Below are 19,064 nucleotides of genomic sequence, written 5' to 3'. Positions count from 1 at the left end.
AAGGGGTGACTGTACAAGCAGATTATGACTTAGGAGTAGTTCTCCATAATTTCCTCAATCTGTGTGCCACATTCTAGGGCTCTGACAGGAAGCCTCCTTCGTTTAAAGCAAGGGGAAGTCACTTTTTCTTGGTAAGGATTATATTATCATCTTATAAATAAATTTGTTGGAAACTAAAAGTCTATTTTTCCATTATTATATTTATCAAGAGAAATTATTCTTGTTTATAATGTAACTATTTCTAGCTAAAATGTATGGGTTTATTTCTAGGTGGTTAACCTCTTGTATGTTTGATTCTCCCAGAGACAGGTGTATGAATGGAACCTGGCAAAGTTTCCAAGTGGAAAATAATCATTTAAGGATTTGCAAAGAGCAGAAATTTAATAGATACTTGAAAACTTTTCATACTTGAATGTTCACTATTGTCGATTTTGTCTTAATTTTTTTTCTCTGTCTAGGTTATAGAGTTTGTCCCTTATGTAGTAATTTCCAAAACTCTAGGATTCTAAATTGTAGCTAAAGTTAAGTTTTGAATTTTTTTGGAAATATTTATGTCTGATTTTACATTTTCAATTTCTTACAATAATACACTTCAAATGCTTACTCACATAGGCCAAGTGTATCATGTTTAATAGAGGAAGACACATAACTTGACAGGTTTTTTTTTTTTTTTTTCATACAGGTATTATTAAAACAACTATACAAGGAACCATTTCCATTAGGTATATTTCACAATGTATATTGACTTTCATGTAAATGGAACTCAGGATCACAAAGCAAGATATTGGGAACAATTATACACTAAAAAGCATGTTAAGAAAAGTGAAGTGTATATTCCAGAATTACAGTACTAAGATCCAGGTAGAAACTGGATCTTAGGAAGGATAGGGCCCAGTTATCATAACTAAAGAAGGTAGTCACAGCAAGAGTCATCAGAAACTACTTTTGCTGTTAAGACCAAAAATGCCGAATTGTATTTTCCTTGCTCTTCTCTCTCATCAGGAAGGTTGGATGCCAAAATCAGATGTGGGGCTGCCTTCAGCAGGGATTGTTGGCTTTCCAGAAATAAGGCTGAGCTTAGCAACACTTCTGTGCTTATTTGCAGCACCTATAGATCATTTGATAGCATAAAGAAATAAAATATCCATTTTTTCCCCTTTTTATATGGTTGTGATATGCTGTCCATCTTCAGATCTTCTTAAGGAGTTAATCTAAAATAGGAAAAATTTGTCTTTGGTTGATGATTAAGCCCTTATTGTCCTTATTTTCATAAGCTTTGTTTTTATGCTTTAGAGTTAGGTCTTATTCTATTATGTGCTCTATGGATAAGAGTATTATAAAATAATGATTGTATTTTGAAATCCATGTTAATTTTTGTGTGTGTTTATGTATGTGCATTCATACTTGATCTCAATTTTCTTAAAAGACAACTTGACTTACTTCTTTTCTAAAACTGTTTATATAAGAATCCAACACTGTCTTTGGCACAATGATGAAGTTATTATGTTGCTAACTGATCCTTTAACAAGAAATACATGCTATAGGCAGAACTGGAAAAAAAAAGAACAAAACTCAGGAAAAAATATCTGAAATAAATAAACTCAATCTTTTCATTTGCAGGTGAAGATTCCAGGACTAAGAATGGGGGCGTGGTTAACCTGATGATTGACAGAGGTTTAGAAGAAGAGTCAGCCCTTCAAGCAGGTCATTACGCAGTGTGCCTGGATTACACACACAAAGGACTATGGGAAAAACAGTCTGTCATCTTACTTTCTTCACAGAGGGATTTGACCAGCTACTTTCTGTCTAAGCATGCAACCTAGTGACTTTTAACATGGAAGACAATACTACACATCACTACATTTCATCTTTCTTCTTGGTTGGTATTCCTGGCTTGCAAGATTTTCACTGCTGGATGGGTATTCCTGTCTGCCTTCTGTTTTCCCTGACCATGCTGGGGAACAGCATAATCATCATTACCATCAAACTAGAGCCAAGCCTCCACCAACCTATGTATTTCTTCCTTTGCATGCTGGCAATGAATGACATGGCCCTTGCTTCTTCTGTGGCCCCCAAGATGCTTGGCATCTTTTGGTTGGGCTCTCACAGATTTGACTTTAATATCTGCTTAGCACAAATGTATTTCATCCACACATTTTGCATAATTGAGTCAGCCTTCCTAGTTGCCATGGCCTTTGACCGTTATGTAGCTATCTGTATCCCACTACGTTATACAACCATCTTGACAACACCAATGGTCATCAAAATGGGTCTAGTCAGTGTGACTCGAGGTATTCTTATGGTTTTACCCTGTCCTCTTCTTATTAAGAGGCTACCATATTACACCAAATATATCATCAATCATGCCTATTGTGAGCACATGGCTATAGTGAAGTTAGCCAGCGCAAACACCCATATTAATAGAGCATATGGAATCTCTGTGGCCCTTTCAGTGATGATATTGGACCTCGGACTCATAGCCACATCCTATCTCAAAATCCTTCAGGCGGTCTTCCGGCTCTCCTCTCAGCATGCCCGCTCAAAAGCACTGGGCACCTGTGCCGCCCATGTGTGCACCATCCTTGTCTCCTACACACCTGCCCTCTTTAGCTTTCTAACTCATCGCATTGGCAAGAAGGTGCCTCCAAGTGTCCATATCATTTTTGCAAGTTTGTACCTTCTGGTGCCCCCCACAGTCAACCCCTTGGTATATGGTGTCAAGACAAAGCAGATTCGTGACCGGGTGACTGGTCTCTTTTTCCTAAACAAAAAAATTTCTGAAAACTAAGATATTTAAAAACAAACCCATGGTGGTAGACTTGGTTTCATGGAGTCATAGTACATTAACAAAAGTTACAACCTTGTCCCCAACATCTTTATTGATTCATCTATGGTTTTAATCAGGGATATTTGATGCTGTACATTTATTTTTTTCTCTGTTTTCAATTTTTATGCTTTCTTTCCTTTAGAAATAAAGGTGTGTTTCTTCACATTCACAAAATCTTAAATTATTGAAATATTTGTCATTTCAATAAATGTTAACAACAATTGTTACTTATTATTAATATTACTTCACATTCCTATATTTATTCATAATATTTAATAATATCCACACATGTGAAATGACTAGTTTAGTTATTGTAGCAATTTTAAACTTCTCAACATACTGGATATTGCCATTCTTGAAAACATTTTTTTCCATTTTTAATTGTTACATGCTTTGTTTACAAACTGTAGAGTAAAAATCATTTTCAAGTGTCTTTTTACTTTTTATTTTAGTAGCAATGATAAATCAGCACGCCAAAAATGAAGCACATTTCTCTCAATACTTTATATTTATTCCCATATGTTTGCTCTTCTTTTAGGTATCATGATAGATTTTTCAGTCTCCTTATGCCTGATAAATTATATTATAATATTTTGGCAACCTCCAAGGCAAGAGTCACTTCTAGTTTACTAGGGAAATGTCCAATTAGGGTAAACTGGTAACATGATTTTGGCTCCACAGTAACACTTGAAACACTTGAACACTTTCACTTCACAGTTGTGAAAATCCTATTTATCCACGTTCAGTTCCCTTTTCTTTGGCTTCAGAGAATATCAATTTTTCAGTCACATTTATCCAGTGCTGTTTGTAAACAATTTGCTTCCTAATTAAGAACATTAATTTTACTATGCATGTAGCACAGAGGACCCTAATTTAGACCCATTTATAAATGCTCTGTGCAAAACATCTTTTTACTTTTAGGATTGTTTTATGGAATGAATGCTCATTGAGTGGGAAATTCTTGATTCTTGAAAAAGGTTGGAATATATTTTTCAAATACTTATTGGTCAAAGTGTGTTTTCAAATGAATGAGCTTCCTAGCCTCTGACTTTTTATTCTGCTTTAGCCGTAATTTTACCTATTCATAACTGTATTTGTATCTTATTAACTTTTGTATGAATTATATTACAACTAGCTCTGATTCCTTACAATGATGTAAATCTTCCTTTTTTTTTTTTTTTTTTCCAATGAATATACTTTGAGTGTCTCTATCAGACATTTTAGAGTAGGGTTCTGGGGAAAATAAATTTATTTCAAATGTTGCTTCTCTTATTAATGACTGGCTGTTTCGTTTTTGACTATATAAATTCTGAGTTTCATCATTGATTAAACAGAGGAAATAGCTTTTATACTTTATAGTATCAGAGCAAGGATTAAATTAAATGATGAATAGAAGACAGTTATCACAGTAATCAACAATCTTCTTCCATATTATCATGAATAGTGCCATGATAGGTACTGAAAATTGGAAGATCTGTTAGAAAAGATGTTTTTTCCAAATACCTATAGAGTTCTGAAATAGATAGCTCTACAAAGATATCCTCTTAATTATTCAACATTCTCCAAAGTGGACATTTCACACTTATTCACCCACCCAAACCATCCTACAAAATTTATTGTCTCAATAAGTAACACATCAAGTCACTTAAGTCAGTGGGAGAATCAGTTAATGTCATAAAGTATTTATTAAGTGTCAAATATTTGCCCAAATATATGAGAAACAAAGTAGTAAAAATTGAACCAATTTTTATAATGAAAAAAATCAGCATATATCCCAGATAATAAAAAAGATAAATTCAAAGTAACAGTTTAAAAATTGTGCAGGTAATTATGGAATACCAGAAACATCATGATGAGACAATTTTCTAAGGTATGTTGGAGGAGATGCTAGGAAAAGGATGAGTTGAATCTTGAAGAGTAATGATAACATATCCAGGTAGTAAGGGTGTTCAAGTTTTTCTAAGAGGCAAAATCACAATGGAGGTGAATAGACACTGTATAAAAAGTAAAAATACATCCAGAAGAGAGTGATGGCATACTAAAAAAGGAGAATAAAATCTAAAGAAAAAAAATAAATAGTTAGAAAAGCAGGAGGGGCATCCAATAAGAAAATGTCTAGTTTTGGGCACCTTGAGAAATAAAGAGTTGTATAATGGGAATGGTGAAAGGGCCATACAATCTTGTATACAATGAATGACCTTGTCTCCAAGTGATAAATCTAGCCAAAACTCTGAATTTATTTAATTAAACACTGCACTATATTTTGCACTTATAGAGCCTAATATTACTTTTGACCTACTTCACAGAATATGACTTTGTCAAGTCCATGGGACAATCTGTAGCACACAGGCTAAATCCATCTTGTTGCCTCTTTTCTAAATAAAAATTTAATTGGATTACCATCATATCCATTGATTAATGTATTGTTGATGGAAGCTTTGGCACAATAGGGGCAAAGTTGAATAATTAGGACAGAGATATTACAATTAAAATATTCACTGTCAATCCCTTTACATAATGTTTGCTGATCTATAATTTAGAGCAACAATTTACTACATCATAATGTGTTAGTTGTGGAGAAGGAAATGGCAACTCACTCCAGTATTTTTGCCTGGAGAATCCCAAGGACAGGGGAGCCTGGTGGGCTGCCATCTATGGGGTTGTACAGAGTCGGACACAACTGAAGCGACTTAGAAGCAGCAGCAGCAGCAGCAATGTGTTAGTTGAAATTCCCCAGGGACTCAGTGGTAAAGAATCTGCCTGCCAATGCAGGTGATGCAGGTTTGGTTCCTGGGTTGAGAAGATACCCTGGAGAAGGAAATGGCTACACGCTCCAGTATTCTTGCCTGGAAAATGCCATGGACGGAGAAGTCCAGTGGGCAACAGCCCTCGGGGTTTCATAAGAGTCAGATATGACTTAGTAACTAAACAACAACAGGTCTGATTTCCTTTAGGATGGATTCGTTGGATCTCCTTGCAGTCCAATGCACTCTTAAGAGTCTTCTCCAACATCACAGTTAAAAAGCATCAATTCTTTGGCGCTCAGCTTTCTTTATAGTCCAACTCTCACATCCATACATGACCACTGGAAAAACAATAGCCTTGACTAGATGGACCTTTGTTGACAAAGTAATGTCTCTGCTTTTTAATATGCTGTCTAGGTTGGTCATGACTTTCCTTCCAAGGAGTAAGCATCTTTTAATTTCATTGCTGTAATCACCATCTGCAGTGATTTTGGAGCCCAGAAAAATAAAGTCTGTCACTCTTTCTATTGTTTCCCCATCTCTTTGCCAAGAAGTGATGGGACTGGATGCCATGATCTTAGTTTTCTGAATGTTGAGCTTTAAGCCAACTTTTTCACTCTCCTTTTTCACTTTCTTCAATAGGCTCTTTAGTTTTTCTTCACTCTCTGCCATAAGGGTGGTGTCATCTGCATATCTGAGGTTATTGATATTTCTCCTGGCAATCTTGATTCCAGTTTGTGCTTCCTCCAGCCCAGCATTTCTCATGATGTACTCTGCATATAAGCTAAATAAGTAGGGTGACAATATACAGCCTTGACGTACTCCTTTTCCTATTTGGAACCAGTCTGTTGTGTTTTCAGTTCATTATTGTGAATATAATCTGAATAGATAGAATTTTGCATAAGGGGAAAATGATGTAAAAAATCAAAATTTGTAATAAATTTAGATAAAGTAGCATTAACAACCTTAACAACATTAACAATATAAGAATAAAAGTAAGGATGTCAAATGAAATTAATTTAGTATAATCCAGAACTTGCAAGGTGCTCTCTTCCTTAAGTCATCTGAGAAAGACACAATTGGATAGCTTGGGCCAATTTCAGCCCTATAAAGCTTAGCCCTATAGGATTTGTGATATTACTTAAAGATACTATGGGGTTTGGAAAATTAGAGTTGTAAAGACTGCATCAACTCTGCTGGTGTGTAACATCAATAGGACTCATGGTCAGAGAAGTAGGGAGTTTCAGTGGGTTCTACAGTATTGGAAAAACATAGATTAATTAAATCCTTTCCTACTTTCAAAGCAGTTAATTCTAGTTGGATGAAAATGATGTACACACAAAGTTTGTGACATTAACTCTCTAATTATAAAATCATAGCTCATGTGATAAAGTCAAGATCACTGGGGTGAAATTTGACAAACCTATAGATCCAGAGGTTTTACCTGCCTCCTGCAAAACCTGTATGCAGGTCAAGAAGCAACAGTCAGAAATGGACACGGAACAATGGGCTGGTTCAAAATCAGGAAAGGAGTAGGTCGAGGCTATATGTTGTCACTTTGTTTATTTAACTTACATGCAGAGTACGTCCTACAAAATGCAGTTATTGAGAACAATGTCTGTCACTCAAAGCATTGCCAGGAAAAGATATATGGGTTCCTGGAGGCTGGGCTCAGATTTGATAATGACCAGTAGCAGAAAATTCCCAAACGGAGCAGTGATGTGCATGGCACAGAAAGGAATGCTGATCCAGAACTGCACAGACTCCAGGCCAGGGATCCCGATCAGTGTCAGCACCGAGGGCATGAAAACTATGCCATTGAGCTGGGGCATGTTTGTTTTGAACTCTCTAGTTTAGAGAGTCTGATTCAAGATGGCAGTTTTTATTGGGTATCTTTCCTGTTTTATGTTTTTACCTAGGTTCATACCATCAGTGGTTAAATGTGGTTTCAAATGGCATTTTGACACACATATTCATTTTTTTTTTTTTTTGATGTTGCAGTTAAATTTGGCTGTGAATGTACATAGAGTTTCCCTAAATAACTTATTTTGAATTTTCTTTCTGTCCTCTTTTTTTGCTATGTATACAGATAGATATAAACACATACACACTTGGAAGCTTACAAATATTCACTATAGAGAGAGGAAGCTCTCCTTCCAGTCAATGTGCATTCCTAAGGTTTTTGCATAATTAGTTGAAAACCATCTCATTGAATGTAGTTGGGTCTTCTATGTTAACTTCTTGTAAGTTAACAAGATCTGACATAAACGGTGAGCTACATATAACTTTATTTTCTAGTCAAAGAACTTCCAATTCATTCAGATAGTCTAGTAGAAGTCAAATAATAATAATAATACCAACACACTCTTAGGAGCAGCTCTAGATCTTGGGAAAATGGTATAAAATGGCATTATCAAAGATGACACAAGCAAAGCTCTACCTATGACAATTACACATGACAAGTGGTATGCTAAGTATGCATGTGGGACACATAAAGAGGTTGTAACAGAGTATTTAGAATCTGCTTTTATCCCAAAGTTGGAACCTAGGGAAATTCTCTAAGTATTATGTATAAAGTTAAATATTTTACAGATAAATAATTAAAATAATATGTAATGACAACAAAGAAATGTCAAATGCCTGCTATACTAAAATGTGATACATGAATTTCTCATATACAAATTCATTTCTGCAAAAACTGAACTGCAAAAATTTTTACCTGATAGAATAATACCTAAAAATTGAAAGTTTTATGATTATTTCTGAAAGAAACTTTTCAATTACCAAAATTTAATCAAATAATGATATCTATATTTTCATATGTACACCAAAATGTATTTTATCAGTATTTTTCTAGAATAACAAAAAAGTATCAAATAATCAAAAAAGTATTAATATGCATCAATTTTTTGGCACTCAGCTTTCTTCACAGTCCAACTCTTAAATCCATACATGACCACTGGAAAAAATATGTACATAAAACTTGAGATATATTATGCAATATTGAATAAGAAACTATATTTATTCAGTGGGATTCAGGTTCATGATACGATTACTGATTTAAAATAAGCAGTTTTAATATATTTATTAAAATCCACTTCTGGATACTACCATATAGCTCTATTTTCTGTATGCTCCATTCATCCTTTATGGAAGTGTAGCATATGTTATGAAAGCCATTTGCTGGCAATTTCCATATTTAAGTATTATGATAATTTCTTGGAGGCTTATTTTTCTCTCACATATTGAAAATAGACACATCATTCATATGACGGTCTCTCCAAACAACTCATCAGTTCAGTTCAGTTCAGGTCAGTCGCTCAGTCCTATCCACTCTTTGTGACCCCATGAATCGCAGCATGCCAGGCCTCCCTGTCCATCACCAACTCCCGGAGTTTACTCAAACTCACATCCATCGAGTTGGTGATGCCATCCAGCCATCTCATCCTCTGTCATCCCCTTCTCCTCCTGCCCCCAATCCCTCCCAGCATCAAGATCTTTTCCAATGAGTCAACTCTTCACATGAGGTGGCCAAAGTATTGGAGTTTTAGCTTCAGCATCAGTCCTTCCAATGAACACCCAGGACTGATCTCCTTTAGGATGGACTGGTTGGATCTCCTGGCAGTCCAAGGGACTCTCAAGAGTCTTCTCCAACACCACAGTTCAAAAGCATCAATTTTTTAGTGCTCAGCTTTCTTCACAGTCCAAATTTTGCATCCATACATGACCACTGGAAAGACCATAGGCTTGACTAGACCGACCTTTGTTGGCAAAGTAATGCCTCTGCTTTTTAATATGCTATCTAGGTTGGTCATAACACCTTATAGAACCCAGTAAGTCAATCCAGTATGGCGTTTACTTTTAACCCATATTGGTTGATCACACAGATTCTCTTCTTCAGATAGGATTGTGCAAAATTACTTGCAGGCATTATAGAAACACACTCATAAGTGAGTTCAAAATGCAGCCTTTATTACACTACTCCCTAGTCCCTTAAAGCTGCAGTTCAAAGGGTTGTTTGTTTGCTTTTCTAAATTAATATCCATCTTACTGAGGAAGAAACACACCAGTCTCTGCCCAATTCTCTGTCCCTCATTAACTTCATTTCTCAATTCCCTATACCCTTACAGAAGTTTAATGTAAGGCCCATATTGTCTTAGTTTACCATTACTGCCTTTACTACCTTTTCCTGATTCACATTCTTCTCACACTTTTTACTCATGGTATAACATATTAGCTACTCCTTTTGACCTGACACAATATCCTTGCTTCTTCAATTCCTTACTTCTACTTGCTTTATGATCTCATATTATAATCTATATATTCAACTTCTCCAACAGAGAAGCTCGATGATAGAAAAAATCACAATTCTGGAAGGTTTTCCAATAAAATGTATGCGGTGCTGAATTCCCTGCTGATTTCCAGACATTCATGTTCATAACTTTCACCTTTCTCTTCAAACTCTCTGCAGTAACTCTTTTCTGTTGGTCATAAGATGTTTGTTACATTTTACAAACTCTAGGCTCCTTCTCTCTGCTACTCCCTACCCCAGCGCACATGGACACTCCTCTTTCAGCTAATTCCTAGTTCTGTTTTGATGAGAAGTGAAGTTGCTTAGTCGTGTGTGACTCTTTGTGATCCCATGGACTGTAGCCTACAAGGCTCCTCCGTCCGTGGAATTTTCCAGGCAAGAGTACTGGCGTGGGTTGCCATTTCCTTTTCCAGGGGATTTTCCTGACCCAGAGATTAAACCTAGGTCTCCTACATTGCAGATAGATGGCTTTACCCTCTTAGCCACCATTATTCCTTTACTTCCTCCCTGATAATTAGTGTGTGTATATATATATATTTTTAATATATATTTTTATATATAATATATATTATATTCATAATATAAGCATTTAGTGTATAGCATCTAGAATATATATATAATATATATTATATATTATATTATATATAGCATTTAGAATATATATAATATATATATATTTATATAAATTATAATATATTTATATTTATTTAATATATTTTCATATATTTATATTTATTTAATAATAAATATATAATAATATTTATTTAATATTTATTTATTTAATATATTTATATAACAAATTTATACAAATATATATAAATATAGTATTTATATAAATATTATATATAAATATATATATAATTAGCCTTCCCTCAAAATTTGTATATTAATCCTATATTAATTTAGTAGTCATTTCCCTCCTGATAAAATATAATTCAAATCTATTGTTATATTCACAGATGTTGTGATTTTCTGCTAATATCTGCTGTCTCAATTTAAATGGTGCTATAATTCCCAGTGTGTCACTATGAATCACCATATTTTCAAAATCAATTTAAGTGATTTTTAAACCACTGCCATAAGACTTTGTGTCCATAATTCTTGAAAGCTTGTATATTTAGAAAAAATTCAAAATTATACTTTATCCAAACACATCAAACATTTTAAAGGACTCTTCTAAGTTGATATTTGTGCAGTGCTTAAAATTATTTTGTCTTTAAAATACAAATTTTGTTTCCATAATCCCAGTATCTTTTTTTCATCCAGTCTCAAGACACCCTCCTTTTTTTTTGCTTTTTTACTCTTACTGTATGTTGTTGATGCGCTGAGTTCCATTGACAACTATAGTCTTCCCCATGGTTCTTTTACTTCTCATCAAAAATGGCCCCCTGCTCAGACATATTTTCCAGTCCCATAGTTTCACTAATCACTGTTTCAGAGTAAATAAATAGTCATATCTGGATAAATCTAACCTGAACAGAGAACTCATCTGCTAAACTGTCTCTTAAGCAGTTCCAACTTGTGAAATTACTCCATTTGGGGGGTTAGAGAGAAATCAAATCACATCTGGGCTTTAAATTCAAGTATCTTTATTTGATCCAGGTTTGCCTGTAGTATAGTCAAAATAGTACAATAGGTTCAGGATTTCTACAAAGGCCTTTTATTATGTATAATTACATATGAGAAGAAAAACCCTCAATTCATCTAGAAGAAAACTGGAAAACCATTCATTCCTTCAAATCCAGTCGCACATTCAGTGACTAAATGCTTAGCGATAAGAGATTCAATTTTCAAATTTGCTATTAATAGTGGAGATAACTTTAATACATCATCACCATTACAAACATATCTGGCATAAAAATTACATATGTCAGAATTCTGCAAACTAATTTAGAATTTTAGAACTTCTTAGCTAAGCTTTCCTTTGTTAGTAATGTTTCCTCTAGGTTTCCTCTTACACGACGTTGGACCTTCCTATGAGACAAATACTCTTTTTGTTTTTTGTTTTTTTTACACTCTCAACTCAAACATTGCCTCCTCTGTGAAGAGTCACCTAATAGTTTTAGCAACATTCAAATTTATTAAATATATCTACTAGGAATATCTAATAGGAATGTATTAGTATTTTACTTTCCCCAGACTTGTTTAATGCCAAAAATGTGCAAAACTCAACGCATTTGCAGATACATTTGCTTTGTTTTCAGATGTATATATGCATGGAGAAGGAGGGTGGTGTGGACTAGGAAAAGTAAAGAACCAGTCTAAAAAAAAATGCTAAGAATTTAAGCATCTTAATGTATGAGTTTCCTCTGTTATTTCAGTATTACCTTTGAATGCTCACATAAGTGAGGCTATATACTTGTTTTAATTGAAGATATGAAGAGAGTCATTAGGGGTGAGAAGGGGGAAAGAAAGGTAGAAAATGCTAAGTAGACTAAGAGGAACTCAGTAATATTTATTATACTCCTCAAATCTTAGGTGAAATGCTGACTGTCAGGAAACATTTAGCAAGAGTCTTCCTGTGTGCTGTTTTGGATCTGTCAGGAACCCTCCGGCTCTTATTGTTTCCTGAATATTCAGGAATTAAGAGGAGAGGCACGCCTTTCCCGGGGCTGAGGAATACAGGCATTTCTCATTACAATGATAAGTACCCTCTTCCTTTTTATGAGCCATGCGGTAAAAGGTGATTGTTTGCAACTCTCTCTTTGATAGGGATCATCCTATGTATTGTAAGTCTGGAATTTTAATCTTTATCTTTGCTGAGAATAACCACCTTGTAAGACAGTATATATATACACTCCATGTTGATTAAAACACCTTTGCTCCATCAGCGCTTGGGTCACTGTGTCTTTTTTTCTTTCTTTCTATTTCTTCTTTCTGTCTTTCTCTCTCTCTCTATTTCTGGCTAATTCCTTGGAGCCCGGAGGCCCGCTGAGCTCACTTTCTTGCCGGGCTTCTAAGACCCTCTTGAGAAGGCGCACTGCACCTTCACCCACTTGAGTGGGCACCCGGTGCCTACGTGCAGCAGCGCGAGCCCTAAGAACAGGGCTCTATTGGCTTTCTGCGTAAACCAGGGGATATCAGCGTCTTTCTCTCTCTTACTCTCCAGACCACCAGGTTCCGGTCCATTAAAGGACCAACAGCTGACAAATATTATTCTCCTTTTAGGATTTCATAAGAGTGATTATACACAGTTATAGAATCCAATTTCCCACAATCTCCTTAGATCGTTTTCTCTGTGTCAATCTCAGAGGCACCTAAAAGAACACATACTCACAAGTTCAAATCACCAATCTTCTTACATGTGTGCACTGGGATGGTAATATATAATTGCACATGCAATTAGAATGAAGTTGTTTCCAATAAGACAGATAGAGGACAAATATTATATCAGCAGTTGGGCAAAGGCAGGATGCAATTCCCTTGTGTAAAGGAAATAATAACAAACATTAACAAGGGATGTAATGATATGCAGCAGTTTATTTTCTCCAGCTTTCAATGGCTTCTAAATGCATAAATATTGGACAAAGTAGGAAGTGCCAATTCCAGGACTCCATTTCCAGTATATACTGAGACTCCTAATTTAACTTCACAAAGCTGAAAGAGAGAAGTAGAAACAGAGCTTCCTTTCTAATAAGAGTTAATCCTAATATTTAAATCACTTTATAGGAGATTCCATGGATTTTTTTACTCAGATAAATTTCTTACTTCTATAAACCACCTTGTCGGTAGTCAACTTTGACCAACAATGCTAGGCAACTCCCTATATACAGAGTCAACTACCTAATGTATATAAACTGGACCATACAGGCATTTAAAAAAAAATGAAGTATAGTTGATTTAAAATGTGCTAGTTTCAGGTGTATAGCAAAGTGATTCAGTTATACATATGTATACATCTATTTTGCCAGATTATTTTCTCTTATAGGTTATTACAGAATATTGAATATAATAACCTGGGCAATATAGTAGGTTCTTATCGGCTATCTATTTTACAGAGAGTAGTGTGTATCTGTTAATCCCAAACATCTCATCTATCCCTCTCTCTGGCCCTTTCTCCTTTGGTAATCATAAGTTTGCTTCATATGATTCTGGGTATATTTCTCTTTTGTGTATAAATTCATTTGTATCAATTTTTCAGATTCCACATGTAAGTCATATCATATGATAATTGTCTTTCTCTGTCTGGCTTACTTCACTTAGTATGACAATTTCTAGGTCCATACATGTTGCTGCAAATGGCCTTATTTCATTCTTTTATATGGCTGAGTAATATTTCATCTTATGTTTTACGTAAGAAAAGATTGCTGACTTTGGGAGGATACTTATTGGTTTGTGAAGTAAGATTTCCACATAGATGCATTGTAATTATTATTATTTTCATTACAAAGTCAGTCACAGCAAGAAATAGGGAGCTCTGAAACTGTCACAATCCTTTCTATGGGATAGTCCAGATGAACATACAGTTAGCTTGTACTCATATTTCTGTCTTCTTGCTTGCTTCAAGTGCACTAGCCTAGTCTGCGTGTTCAGAGCCAATTCAGGCCAAATCTTGGGTAAACGTACTTCTCATTGCTCATGACCATTATGTATGACCACTTTGAGCTTACTTCCCCTATCTGTAAAGTAAAGGATTTGGTCTTCTTTGTCATTAAAAAGGCAGATAGACAAAAATTAGCCTGCCTGGCATAACTTTCTGCAACTATATAAGCTAATCATGAATGTTTCACATACACAGAGACAAATCAGAGTAAGAGTCTTTCATGAACAAGTGTGATGGAAGTCTTCAGATAAGGCTCTTCATCATTTTAGAAGGCAGGAGTGGATGAAGTAAGCAACTTTGAAATTAAGTTTAATTTCAGGAAAAAAACCTCTAACCTAGAATTATTCTTTTAATAGTATTAGATTTCTGGAGACAATGTACTAAATTAAAGGAATGTTAATCTGTCAAAACTGATGTATAACAGTTCTCTTTTTGTATGACACTAAACACAGTATTTAAGTCTATAACAATATTTCCTTTCAATAAAGTGTGAATAGGAAGTACTTCAACATAATAAAAGACATTTGTGACAAACTCACAGGTAACACTCTCCATAGCGAGAAACAGAAAGTCATTCCTGTAAGAACAAGAACAAGATAAGGATGTCCACTCTTGGCATTCTTAGTAAACAAAATATTGGAAGTCCTAGCCAGAGCAATTAGGCGAGAAGAAGAAATAAATTTCATTCAAATTGGAAAGAAGTGAAACATTCACTATTTGTGGATGACATGATTTTATGCACAAATTACTCTATCAACTTCACCATGATAAATGAATATAGTAACATTGAAGAATACAAATTTGATGTTTAAAAATTTGTTGCATTTCTGTATGCTAACAGTGCCTAAGCAGAAAGAGAAATTAGAACAACCACACTATTAGCAGTCTCAACAAAATAATAAAATGAGTTTGGGAATAATTTTAACCAAGGAGGTTAAAGACCTGTACAGACATTTTTGAAAGAAATTGATGAATACACAAATAAATGGAAAGGCATTCTGTGTTCATAGGTTGGGAGAATTAACACTGTCAAAACGTCCTTATCACCTAAAGCCATCTACATATTCAGTGTTATTCCTATCAAACTCCAAGGAATATTTTTCACAGATATAAAGCAAAACAATGTAAAATTCATATGGAATCAGAAAAGAACCATTATCCACAATATCCAGCTATCTCACTTCTGGGTATTTACTGGGAAACACAAAATTAACAAGAAAACCATTTGAAAAAGTATATATATGCTCAGAGCTAATTTAAGTAAAATCTTGAGTAAACATATTTCTCATTACTCGTGACTGTTATGTATGACCACTTTGATCTTATTTCCTCTATCTGTAAAGTGAAGAATTTGGTTTTCTTTGTTATAAAAAAATGTTAACTTGCACTGGCATAACTTTCCACAAATATATGAGCTAATCGTGAATGCTTCGCACACAGAAACAGAACCAGAGTAAGAGTCTTCCATGAGCAAGTGTGATGGAAGTCTTATATATATATACACACACACACATAGGCTTCTATATATATATAGAATACCTATAATCCCCCCTTATAGAATTAGTTCTTTCTTCTTCAGACATAGTTATAGAATTTGCTTTTATCTAAAAAAATATTGCTAATATATCATATGGTAGGTCAAAACAAGTATATTAAATGTGTAGTTTTTTATATTTACTTAACACTTCCATTAACTTTCAGTTATAACTCTATCACACATTTTAGTTTGATTGTAATATTTTACTAATATAAATATGCTTAAATTGCTTAATATTATAAATATAAAATATAAATATGTTTCAATGTATAAGGTATAAATAGACAATGCTCAACACACAATTGCAGAACAAAGAACTTTAGGGCCTTAAATACAATAATAATTATGATAATAAGTATATTTATAAACAACAGCATAGATTTTGTTTCATATGCAATATATTATAATTCATTACACTGATATTTTTATTCAGTAGCATTGATGCCACTTCATATTTTTAAACAGAAGAAGCAAAAAAGTATTAATATTTAGTTACACTTTTAAGAGATGTCCTTAAAAGTTGATTTAATTAAAACAAAATCTTCATAATTTCTTCTTCTGTGTTATCTACTGGCTAAATGTATGCTCCAAGTAATTCTGTAATCATACAAGTGAAATTATTTGAATAAGAATCAGAGCTTCAGTGTTGCAAATGTAAAATCTAGAGCTCTCTATTTCAGCAAACAAATGAACATAAGAAAGCAAACAATCACACTAAAAATTAGTGTTTCTCAGACTGAATTTGTATTATTTAAAATAAAATAGATGAGAGCTCAAGATGCATCTTTCAAGTGAAAAATCTTAGACACTCGATCTCGAATCTGTTTGGTCTTTACACCATAAACAATAGGATTGAGAAAAGGTGGGACAAGCAAGTAAAGATTGGACAGAAGAATGTGAATGTAAGATGGAATATGGAACCCAAATCTGTGTGTAAAGGAGGAGAAGAAACCCAGGAGATAAAACACAAGGAAGACGCAAATGTGGGCAATGCAAGTGTTAAAAGCTTTGAGTCCAGCTTCCTTTTGAGGCAGTTTGAAAACAGTTACAAATATTCGAATGTAAGAGAGTGTGATGAAGATTATATCAAATCCAAGTATAATGAAAGCCACAAAAAGACCATAAATCTTGTTGATTCGAGTATCTTCTGCTGCCAGCTTCACAATGGCCATGTGCTCACAGAATGAATGGGAGACCACAGTGGTCCGATAGTGTTTCAGCCGGCATTTGATAAGGATGAGACACAGAGCTATAAGGACACTTGCTCTGAGTGTCACTCCAGCCCCAATCTGAGTGAAGAGTTTGTGGGTAAAGATAGCTGCATGTCTCAGAGGATCACAGATTGCCACATAGCGGTCCAAGGCCATAGCCAGCAGAATACCTGACTCAGTACACTGGAAGGTATGAATGAGCCACATCTGAAAGAGACAGGCATCAAAAAGTATTTCTGGTGAATGGAACCAGAATATCCCTAACATTTTTGGTAGGATACAGGTACTGAGAGCAATGTCTGTCACTCCAAGCATTGCCAGGAAGAGATACATGGGTTCATGGAGGCTGTGCTCAGATTTGATAATGACCAAGATTAGGAAATTTCCAAATAGAGCAACGATGTACATGGCACAGAAGGGAATGCCGATCCAGAACTGCACAGACTCCAGGCCAGGGATCCCGATCAGTGTCAGCACTGAGGGCATGAAGACGGTACCATTGAGCTGGAGCATGTTGGCCTGGAACTGCCGGGTTTAGAGATTCTGATTCAAGATGGCAGTTCGTACTGAGTGCCTTTCTTATTTCCTGTTCTCACCTAAATTCACACCATCAGTGGTTAAATGTGGTTTAAAACGGCATTTTGACAGACATATTCATTTTTTTTATAGAATAGTTAGATTTGTCCAGGAATCCAGATACAGTCTCCCTGAATGATGTATCTCAAATTTCTGCTTCTGTTTTCTATTTCTCTGTCTCTTTTTCTGTTACATATATAGAAACATATACACTCTCAGAGGCATAAAAATACTCACCATAGAGAGAAGCACTCCTTCTAGTCAATGTGAATTCTTACGGTTTTTACATAATTAGTTAAACACTATTTCATTGAATGCAGTTTGTTCTGCTAAGCTAACAAGTTCTGAGAACATAAATCCTGTGTAACATAACTGTTTTTTTTTTTTTTATTTTTTAATCAAAAAACTTATAATTCACTCGGACAGTCTAGTAGAAGTAAAATAATAGTAATGATAATAACAGACTTTTAGAAGTTGCTCTAGATCTTGGAAAAATAAGTTATGAAGTGGTGTAGTCAAAGAAGACATAGGCAATGATCTAAATGTGAAAATTATATAAGACAATTAGTATGCTAAGTATGCATATGTTACATATAAGGTTGTAACAAGTATTTAGAATCTGTCTTTATTCCAAAGTTGGAACCCAGGTAAATTTTTTAAGAAATATGGATAAAATTAGATATTTTAGAGATAATAACATAAAATAAAATGTAACATGACAATAAAGAAATAAGGCAAACATATTGGGATAAAATGTGATACATGAATCACATGCAAATTTATTTCTGCAAATTTAAACTGGGAAAATTTTTACCTGATTCAATAATATCCAAAAACTGAAAGCTACTATGTTTATTTCACAAGTTATCAAAATCTGAACAATTAATAATATCTGTATTTCAAATATATACCAAAATTTATTTTATCAATATTATTCTAGGAAAATAAATCAGAAAGTATCAAAACCATGAACATAAAACTTTAAATATACTATATATTGAATAAGTAACTATATTTATTCAGTGGAATTCAGTTTATCATGTGATTCCTAATGAGAAATAACCAGTGTTAATATATTTATTACAAACCACCTTTGGACACTATCATACAGCTCTGTTTTTTGTCTGCTCCATTCACTCTGCTATGGTAGTGATTTGCTGTTGTTCTAGTCATTAAGTCATATCTGACTCTTTTGCAACCTTTTGGAGTGTAGTACACCAGATACCTCTGTACATGAGATTTTCCAGGCAAGAATACTGGGGTGGGTTGCCATTTTCTTCTTTAGAGGATCCTCCTACCCAGGAATCGAACCTG

At 34.4% G+C, this 19,064-nt stretch overlaps 2 protein-coding genes across 2 annotated transcripts; one reads left to right on the top strand and one right to left on the bottom strand.

The window, feature by feature from the left end:
* Nucleotides 1-1,834: 1,834 nt before the first annotated feature.
* LOC136175823 (olfactory receptor 52P1-like) lies at nt 1,835-4,790 on the top strand. Its single transcript, XM_065946032.1, has 2 exons — nt 1,835-2,743; nt 4,764-4,790. Exons 1-2 carry the CDS (start codon nt 1,835-1,837, stop codon nt 4,788-4,790), a joined length of 936 nt encoding a protein of 311 aa, XP_065802104.1.
* Nucleotides 4,791-16,736: 11,946 nt separating this feature from the next.
* On the bottom strand, nt 16,737-17,687 carry LOC136175001 (olfactory receptor 52A5-like). The gene has a single exon (XM_065945294.1). The coding sequence runs from the start codon at nt 17,685-17,687 to the stop codon at nt 16,737-16,739; it is 951 nt and encodes a 316-aa protein (XP_065801366.1).
* Nucleotides 17,688-19,064: the final 1,377 nt, after the last annotated feature.

This window comes from Muntiacus reevesi, chromosome 9, assembly GCF_963930625.1.
Source record: "Muntiacus reevesi chromosome 9, mMunRee1.1, whole genome shotgun sequence".
NCBI lineage: Eukaryota > Metazoa > Chordata > Mammalia > Artiodactyla > Cervidae > Muntiacus > Muntiacus reevesi.
Note: the sequence above shows the minus strand (reverse complement) of the source record. Positions and strands in the feature narration are given on the sequence as shown.

Excerpts from the sequence above, each read along its gene's own strand:
- LOC136175823 (XM_065946032.1), top strand. The coding sequence starts at position 1,835 with ATGGAAGACAATACTACACATCACTACATTTCATCTTTCTTCTTGGTT. Across the intron at positions 2,744-4,763 it reads CAAAGCAGATTCGTGACCGG|GTAGTAAGGGTGTTCAAGTT; the intron begins GTGACTGGTCTC and ends TAACATATCCAG.
- LOC136175001 (XM_065945294.1), bottom strand. The coding sequence starts at position 17,687 with ATGCTCCAGCTCAATGGTACCGTCTTCATGCCCTCAGTGCTGACACTG.